Source organism: Euprymna scolopes, chromosome 39, assembly GCF_053919585.1.
Source record: "Euprymna scolopes isolate OS-2025 chromosome 39, ASM5391958v1, whole genome shotgun sequence".
NCBI classification, from domain to species: Eukaryota; Metazoa; Mollusca; class Cephalopoda; order Sepiida; family Sepiolidae; genus Euprymna; species Euprymna scolopes.
The window spans coordinates 31,924,004-31,934,003 of NC_136520.1; the positions used below are offsets into that span (position 1 = coordinate 31,924,004).

General features: G+C 35.3%; 1 protein-coding gene across 4 annotated transcripts in view; it reads left to right on the forward strand.

The window, feature by feature from the left end:
* LOC145263716 (glycoprotein-N-acetylgalactosamine 3-beta-galactosyltransferase 1-like) overlaps positions 1-10,000 on the forward strand; it is a 206,877-nt gene that overhangs the window by 97,585 nt on the left and 99,292 nt on the right. For 3 of the 4 annotated variants that reach the window (XM_080120675.1, XM_080120676.1, XM_080120674.1), the window contains exon 2: positions 3,741-4,420. In XM_080120675.1, coding sequence (XP_079976801.1) covers positions 3,741-4,420 — 680 coding nt within the window. Of the gene's footprint in view, positions 1-3,740; positions 4,421-8,511; positions 8,665-10,000 lie in introns of those variants that run through there. The other variant, XM_080120677.1, reaches the window with a different exon arrangement.

A 10,000-nucleotide genomic window follows, 5' to 3' on the forward strand; every position in this document is an offset into this window, starting at 1 on the left:
TTCTCTCTCTCTCTCTCCCCATCCTTTCTCTCTCTCTCTCCCCATCCTTTCTCTCTCTCTCTCTCTCCCCATCCTTTCTCTCTCTCTCTCTCCCCCATCCTTTCTCTCTCTCTCTCCCCCATCCTTTCTCTCTCTCTCTCTCCCCATCCTTTCTCTCTCTCTCTCTCCCCCATCCTTTCTCTCTCTCTCTCTCCCCCATCCTTTCTCTCTCTCTCTCTCCCCCCATCCTTTCTCTCTCTCCCCCCCCATCCTTTCTCTCTCCCCCCCCCATCCTTTCTCTCTCTCCCCCCCCATCCTTTCTCTCTCTCTCCCCCATCCTTTCTCTCTCTCTCCCCCATCCTTTCTCTCTCTCTCCCCCATCCTTTCTCTCTCTCTCCCCCATCCTTTCTCTCTCTCTCCCCCATCCTTTCTCTCTCTCTCTCCCCCATCCTTTCTCTCTCTCTCTCCCCCATCCTTTCTCTCTCTCTCTCCCCCATCCATCCTCTCTCTCTCTCCCCCATCCATCCTCTCTCTCTCTCCCCCATCCATCCTCTCTCTCTCTCTCTCTCTCTCTCTCTCTCTCTCTCTCTCTCTCTCTCTCTCTCTCTCTCTCTCTCTCTCTCTCTCGTCATTCTGCCTATTTGTACAAATTCAACGCTTTTAATTATAAAAAATATTTGCAGATTTATGAACAATCTTTTTTTTCTACAATACGTGCGACACGTATATTACAAAGTTTATCGGTTTATCAACTTTTTTTTCTATACAAGTCTTTTACAGTAACTGGACACTGGTGACTCTCAGAAGTAGACAATATTAATGTTTCTCCCCTCCCTCTCTCTCTCTCTCTCTCTCTCTGTCTCTCTCTCTCTCTCTCTCTCTCTCTCTCTCTGGCTCTCGCTCTAATAGTAATCATAGCTGACGACCTAATCTCAAATACAAAATTGTTAAGTCTATTGTTAGATTTTTGTTTTATCCAATAATAAATAGACCTAAATATCTGTATAGACTACTGGTTTTAGTTTCTATTGATGAACTATACAAATTAATCACTCAAAAAAGACCATAAAATATTGTTGTCACAGCAACGATGATCAATATCTTCAGATATGTTTTCTTTTCACAAAATAGCCTAATAGCTACTTGCATTATCTGCTCTTTTTTTATTCATCTTTATTTGCTTATTTTATTTTATTACCTATATTTCTTTTTATTTCTTTTCCTTTTTCTCTTTTCTTTTCCTTTTTCTCTTTTCTTTTCCTTTTTCTCTTTTCTTTTCCTTTTTCTCCTTTCCTTTTTCTCCTTTCCTTTTTCTCCTTTCCTTTTTCTCCTTTCCTTTTTCTCCTCTCTTCCTTTTATTTCTCTCTTCCTTTTATTTCTCTCTTCCTTTTTTTTCTCTCTTCCTTTTTTTTCTCTCTTCCTTTTATTTCTCTCTTCCTTTTATTTCTCTCTTCCTTTTTTTTCTCTCTTCCTTTTATTTCTCTCTTCCTTTTATTTCTCTCTTCCTTTTATTTCTCTCTTCCTTTTTTTTCTCTCTTCCTTTTTTTTCTCTCTTCCTTTTTTTTCTCTCTTCCTTTTTTTTCTCTCTTCCTTTTTTTTCTCTCTTCCTTTTTTTTCTCTCTTCCTTTTTTTTCTCTCTTCCTTTTTTTTTTTAGTTTTCTGTGCCTTTTTTTGTTTTCTGTATTCAATAAAATTCAATTTTTTATTTTTTTTACTCACAAACTTATAATCTAAATGCAATTAATGATATAATACAGAATCTATGCTGAAATAAATTTGAGTTAGAATATCTTTTTCAGAATTAAATTTTCTTGGAGCAATGAGCTAAAGATTTCTTCTGATTGACCAATAAAAGGCCCAATTGTTAGATCTCTCGGCCTATTATAGGTATGAGTTTGGTATAAATCTGTGAGTCATTACTCTAGTTATAGGTTGGATAGTAGACTTGATTCTAAAGCCTTTTATATAGCCAATAGTTCTTGGAAAAGGAACATTCCTAAATAATTTGACTTGTAGTCATTCTGGAGGTTCTACTATTCCTATCAGCCTCTTATAGGTGTTTAATTTCCCTGGATTCTCGTGATTATTGATGCCAGCGTAGGGGTAACGTCCTAGCAAATTGAGTTGTAGTTGGATTTATATCTTTCGACCTGCAGTAATTATCACTTCCTGCTCTGATGTTATTTGTTTTTGTGATACGTTTCGAATGAATCTAATTATTTACGAAAGTACATTTTTACCTAAATGCGAGTTGGGAATAATTTCCCCTGTGACCAATTTGGTACCCCCATATGAGGAGCAGCATATCTATATTGTTTTTGTTTCTTTTTTTTTTTTTAATATAATATAAATTATATTTAAAAAACATACTAGCATGGGTACCCGGCGTTGCCTGGGTTGACATGAAGTTTAGTTTGAAACACGCCTGCTATACTAATCATTTTCATTATTGGTAACGTGAATACCCCCCACAACAATTTCAAAACTCACGATTTTGTGAACCTAACAAAAATAACGTTTATAAACATTAATGCGTGCATTTATTTTTTATTTTGGTAAATGTGTAGCTTAGCGGAGTAAATTATTTGCCAGACAAAAAAAAAAAATATAAAAACTATTTTTATAGAAAACATTGTTAGACCCAAAGGCTGAAATAAAACCAGAAAAAAATGTCATTTTTATTATTTTTTTATCATTTATATTTATTATTCGAGGTTGCTATATTGCTTTTAATATTTGGCCTGTCTAAGGTTTGGAAGATTGGCCTTTTTAAGCTTTCATGAACTATGTTTTTGGCCACCATATTTTTTTTTTTTTTTTTTTTTTTTTTGTAATGAAAGAGCGTAAAAAGGCCAACTTTGGCCTTAAAAAGGTCAAATTTTAAACGTGTAAGGCGTGCAGTGGAAAGTTTATCACTACTGCTTCAGTAAATAATGTTTGACTTAAGTAACTGTAACGCATAATATGATTTGTTAGATCTGTATTTTTTTCTTATATTTATTTTTATTTGTTTTATAATTTTAATTTCTTGCTATTCACAAGAGAACAAACCATTGGCTTTTACGAGCATCCTGGTCAGACCCACCCCCACCCCTGGAGAGATTTGGTATCTCCGAAGAATAGTTTTACAGTGCTTATTCAGATTGGCACTTCTGGCAGCATTTAAATTAAAGAAAATACAGACACGTCTGTATAATGTACGTAAGTTACGGGACGAAGATGAATAATCCCTAAAATCACATAATTCGATCAAGTAGTAGGTTTTTTTTTTGTTTCCCCCCCCCCCCCAAGAAAATCAAATTTGACTGTTTCGATAGAGGGGGGTGGATACCAGCGTCATATTACAATCAACGAATCAGTGGACAGACAACTCTAATACTTAGAAACTGTCAAAATAATCACTGATGATCTCGCCTTTTTATCTTTAGAAAAGCATGGCATCGTCTGTAAAAAAAACAGCAAATTTGTCTTTTTGTAAAAAAAAAAAAAAAAAAAAAAAAAAAAAAAAAATTTTTTTAAAATAGCTATTTTTGTGATTTTTCTTGGGGGGGGATGCGCAGACTTCATTAGTAGGTACAATGGAAAATGTTTTTCTTCATTTTTGTTTATCGCTATAAGTGCCAACCTGAATAATCACCGTTTTTACTTGGTAAAAATACATAGCTGTATACAAACTCATGAGAAATAAATAATATAGGATGTGTGTTTGTGTGCATATTAGCAAACATCGTTTATTGGATTTTTTTTTTCTTTACTTTCAGAGGAATCTCATGCTGTGGCCGATACCTTGACTAATCAGGTCCGTGTTCTCTGCTGGGTGATGACCAATCCAAAAAACATTCGTAGCAAGGCCATTCACGTGAATGCAACGTGGGGACCTCGCTGCAACGTCCTTCTCTTCATGAGCTCTGAAGAAGATGCCAGTAACATTCCCATCATAAAACTTCCTGTCAAGGAAGGTCGAGAAAACCTGTGGGCGAAGACAAAGGAAGCGTTCAAATACGTCTACCGGAAGCATTTCAACGAGTGTGATTGGTTTTTTAAGGCGGACGACGACACGTACACGATCGTCGAAAACCTGCGCCACTTTCTGAGCAGATATGACAGCGATAAGCCATTACTGTTCGGACACAAGTTCAAGCCTTTCGTAAAACAAGGTTACATGAGCGGAGGGGCTGGATATGTGCTCAGTAAGGAAGCTCTGCGTAGGTTTATTGTCAACGCTGTAGATGATAAAACAAAGTGCCGGCAAGATGCAGGCGGGGCAGAAGATGTAGAGATTGGTAAATGCCTCGAAAATGTTGGGGTCAAAGCTATGGACTCTCGCGACTCATTGGGTCGAGACAATTTTAACCCTTTTGTTCCAGAACACCACCTCATACCTCATTTAATTGGAAATACTGTTTGGTATGCCGGATATAATTATTATAAAGTCAGAATGGTAAGTATTGTGAACTTAATAGAGTAAACACAAGAATCTTCCATTATCTTTTTAAATTTTTTGAGATGAGGATAGATAATTTGTATTTGGATTATTCAGGCAACTGTTCTCATCATAACAATGAATAGAATGACTGTAGTGCCACTCTTGACTCCAGGTACTGTTGTTGTATAGTGGGTGAGAGATATTGTTCTTATAACGGCACCCGTTATAAACGAATAAATTGTATGTATTGTTTAGCCAGGGAATAGGATATCGACGTATAAACAGAGTCATGTTGTATCAGTTATCACACGGGTATATATTACAGTTCATATTTACATAAAGGTATCATATTTTTATAAGAATAATAATATATGCTTTATACCTTTCTTTCTTCAAGAGTTCTATCTTCACTGCTGAGCTCCCTGATAAAACATGAAATTACCAACACCATAACAAATTGAGACCTCTGTCCTTTCTTTTGTGGAACCACAGAACAACAGTTTATATTTTTAAAATATAAATTTATTTCAGCTGTCTTAAATGGTCTTCACAAAGAGTTTGCATTTCATGTCTGCGTGCTTGTTCTTCACACCCTCGCTTCCTGGTTTGAAGCACGTCTGTTCACTCCCTTGACCAAACTCAAACTCTTCGACTGACTAAACTTCCCAACCTTTTAACCTCAGTCCTAATGGGACTGAGGTTAAGAGGTTGGGAAGTTCATTCAAAAAGTACATGTATCTCAACGAGCAACCTTTCCTCGTATACCTGCTCAAGGTCATTTTGTTTATTTAACCTAGGTAATTTATGTAAACATCCTCAGCTAAAACCCATTGCTACTCTTTATTCCATAAACAATAAATAACTTTCAATAGAAACTATTTTAACAATATCACTGAATAGATAAATAGATAGATCGATAATAACTGTTTAGCTTTTTACAAGGTTATTATCTAACACTGTTTTGGTAATAGTACGTCTTTGGAAAGTGCCAAGAACAGTGCTAATGATAATTGTACGTGTAGTTAAACTAACAAATGAAAAGGATAGATAAAAACAATAAATGTTATGAATGGGTTACCAGTTACAAGAGCTAGCTCAATAATGAGAATTTTAGAATGGAAGCGAGAAAAACATGTACTAATGAAAAAAATATATTCATATCAACAATTTTATAGACATGTAAAATATATCTTGAAGGACCAAAGTTGAAATTTTAAAGTTTTTGAATAAGAAGTAGATAAAAGCATCAGAAAATTTGTTTCAAAGTTTCGTTGTGTGTGTATTGTGATGGGACGATGCAAATATTTTTCCCAATTTTGATAAAATTATCGATTTTGTTACAAATTTCCAATTCTGATTCTTTGGAAGTGGAGATCAGATTACCAAAATAAGAAAAAAAAAGAAAAGGATATGTAATATGAACATATATTTTCACAAACGTAAACATACGCTTGTGGTTTCAAGTTTCGCTGTGTGTGTGTATCTATGATAGAACGTCCAATATTTTTCTAGATTCCAATACAATTACGGATTCTTTTAAAATTTCTAAATACAGAGTTATTTTTTTCTCGGCGGGGAGGGGTGGACAGATTACCAAAACAAAATGTCTGAACATATATTTTTGCAAACGTAAAAATATGCTTGCGGGCGTAATCTATAGATTTTAGTTTATCTAATAGTTTAAAATCAATAAATATTAATCAATCTATCATTAGTACAAGCCATAAAAAAATTAAGTTTTAAACAAAAACAAACAAATAAAAAGAATCCTTTTTTGGTTTCGGAAAATAAGCACAATTTTTTCCAAAACCGATTCCATTACCTAAAAAAAGTTCTGATTTTTCAATTTCTGATTTCAATTAATCATCCCAACACTAATATGCATGTAGTTAAATAGACGAATCATTATCATATTGTATCAATACGAAAATTTTGTCAGTCTGTTTAAATGTATGTTTGTATGTGTGCCTAAAACTTTCAACAGAGGCGACTGGTTTTCACAAGATTGGTATCATTTTGAAGCTCGCCCCATCCGACGACCAATATCGAAAAATTGATCAAAACATTAATTCCTTCACTCTCAACTGTGCACTTTTCTACAGGGAAGGGTCGTTTTTTTTTTGGGGGGGGGGGTCGCCAATATTTTCGAAAATCATCCTCTTTTCAATTGTCTAGCATTAATTTTAACCTATGTCACTTCCGGTTTGGCGATGGGTACAACAGCAAAGTCACGTTTTTTTTTTTGTTTTTTTTGTTTTTGTTTTTTTTTCACGTTCTTTTCCTCCTTCACAGTACAGGTTTGAGCTTGCCTGCATACAACTTTTTTTTTTTTTTTTGCTCAACACACATCTCCAAACACCTTAGCAAAGCCGGGCACCCAGACTAGCATTGTATCGATACGAAAATTCTATTGTTGCTATTGATTTCTCTAATATTTTTCTAGTCAGAATTCTTTCTAAAAAGATACCTGGGATTACGTGAAAGTGATTTTTGTGGAACGAACTGAATTTGAATTTGGGACATCCAGGTCGTCACCTTCCAAATTGATGAATGAAAATAGATGGATAAAAACAAGAATGTAATGAATCGATCACCAATTAACAAGAGCTAACTCAACGAGAATTTTGGAATGAGAGCGAGAAAATATGAGCTTATAAACAAAACATGTATATCAACAATTTTTAAAGAAATGTAAAACATAATTTAACGGATCAAAGTCTTTGAATAAGTAGACAGAAACGTTAGAAAGTTTGTTTGAAAGTTTTGTTGTAGGTATGTGTGAGTTTACCTTCTGGATGGCTGTATTCATTGGAGATAGAGCAGCAGGCTTAAAGGAATTTCAGTGTGGCACCTAATATGATGGACGTTATCAAGGGAGGCGTATTGCAGGTGTCCTCGGACGAATTCTGAATTTCTGTTCACAGAGCCACTGTTTCATGGTTATAAATTTCACACAGAATTGTTAGTTTGAGAGTTTTAAACGATTTTCGTTGATTGGAAAATATTTTCAGTTCACACATTCAGTGAAAATTGGCTTTTGAAGTGAAGAAGAGAGCAAATATTAAAAGTGCAGAAAGAAAAAGGGTAGCTATTAAAACCATTTTCTCTTAAGCATTCGTCTGAATTGCATCTTTATGTAAAAATCAGACTACTATAAAGAAGTGAAAAAGAAAAATGGAAAAAGTAAGCTGAACAAAGAAAGAAAAAGATGTAGTTTGTGCTCATTCGGCTTGTCTTGCCCATCAATTTCTAATCTACCACATGACTGTACATCTAAAAATAAGAATGGGTTTAAGGCTCTCAAAGTTCATTATAGAATTATCCACAAGGACACCTGGCATAACTGATAAAGTATTATGTAAAATTCAGTTCTGAGCAACACTCTTCTGGAGGCTGACAGTTCAATCCTCAGTGAGAGCGATATAAAAAATACAATTATGGCATTTCTGGAGCAATGTTTCTGACAAAAAGGGAAGAATTGCCATTTTCAGAGTAAAAATCTGTCCAACACTTATTCTTGACTAGTCTTTAACCTTGAAATGGTATTTTTATTTTTAATATTTTTTTAGCCCCTTACATCAAGTGGCTTCATGTCTTGTCTGGGACGATTTTCCCACCTCCTCCCCAAGATTGCAAATTACTTAAGACCTTTACCCGGTAATGGCTCTGGTGGAACGGAAGTATATTACGCCCATGGATTAAATAAAATATGCTCTGTTTGAAATTTGTATAGATTCCCAGAGTTCGACAAGATACATGTGAAAGTCGGAGATTACATCGACCAAAACGAGAACAGTAGTACGAATAATACAAAGAATGCTATCTACCTCACAAGTTTAAGCTTACATCTCTGATATTATGTTTATTCATATTATTTAACCTCTTTCTTGATTATTTCAAGTATTCACGGAAGAAGCATTCTGCACATTTTTTTATAACAATCCTAATCATGTTCTATTACAAAAACGGTCCGTAGTGAAACGTGCCTTAAATAAGTTTCCCGACTTTTTTCTTACGGCCATTTAAAATTGTCGTAGAATCTTGAAAATTTAGTATGTTGTTGTTACACATCTTACGAGATGACTGACCAATTTTTATGATTTCAGGTTCAAATGAACAGCTACAACAAGAATTGGAATACACACTACTAAAGCCTGATTGTCAAAGCTGGTGAATTTTCAAAAATGCAATCTGGACGTGATGACACTTTAGAAGAATGATATGCAATAAAAATTCTGTTTCAAACTTGAAAAAAAAAATGTCACAGAAACGTATGAAAGGCTTCAGACTGTTTTTGGACCATCTTTCATGAATCTATTAGTTTTGGAGTGGTATAACAGATTCAAGGAAAGCAAGAAGTTCGTGAGGAATGATGAGAGGTGTGGGAGGAGTAAAGAAGTCGGACACCAGAGTTGATTGACCAAATAAAGAATTTCATGGACAAAGACTGTCGTGTGTCTAGAGACAATAAGTGCACAGTTTGATGTCAGTGTGGGAACTGTACACACAATTATTCGTGAGGAACTGAAGATGTGGAAGATTTATGCAAAGTTTGTCCCAAGGGTGCTCAGAAAGAAAGATGGTGTCATGATAGCAGGGAGATGGTCGAACTGATCAATTCAGATCCTGCAGTTCTTGACCTTACTTCCTGTGACTTTTGATTATTCCCTAAGCTAATTGAGATGAAAGAGGCTGGGACAAGGGTCATTGACTTGCTCACACAAGAGGACATCCACATAAGTTGTTGGAACGGTACAAGTGCATTGCAACCAGAGGAGATTACTTTGAAGGGGACTAGAGTTTCATGTGTGTACTATCATTAAGAGTGCCCAGACGAAAAAGTATGGAAACTTATTGAAGGCACTTCATACTTTTAGTTCTTTGTGCAACATAAGCCTTACTGTTTTTATATTTCTGTCAACTAACCCTGCTATCTCAACTGTTCTACATCTAACTCCAGCAATTTGATCAAACTAACATACTTGCCTGTTCTGCATGCACCTCCTTATACTGTCCAGATTTAATTTTCCTTTCGGCTTATCAGATCTATGCTTGTCTTTAAAACTAACATTGCTCATCATCCTTGTATAAATTCTCTCCATGCAACACGTCTTTAACTCTTGCTTATTTAAGTACGAGATGGCACCGCCTGCTCACTATCGTTTCGTAAATTTCTCTTGTTAACAAAACTTTTGAATAATAAACACTTCATTGTTGTAAAAACAGCATAATCACGTTGACACACCGGTTCCCGTCAGATCACCAAAGTTGAATGACATTGAACCTGGTCAATACTAAATTAGATGACGATTTGGGAATACCAGGTGTTGTATGTGCTCACCATTGTTTCCAGTCGTCTTGGACTTCTACTTGCTGCTGGACTCCAGCAGGGTCAATCCAAGAGGAATGTGGTTGAATATTGCACAACCCTTGCCTCACAATTACATGCACAGTTACCTTTACAGGGGGTATCCATTGTCTTTCGAAACTGAATGGAGGCAATGTTGTAAAACACAAAACAAACACTTTTGCATAGGAATTTTGTCAAATCTTTGAAAACATTTTGTAAAGTTAAATTTAAAATAATAGAAAACC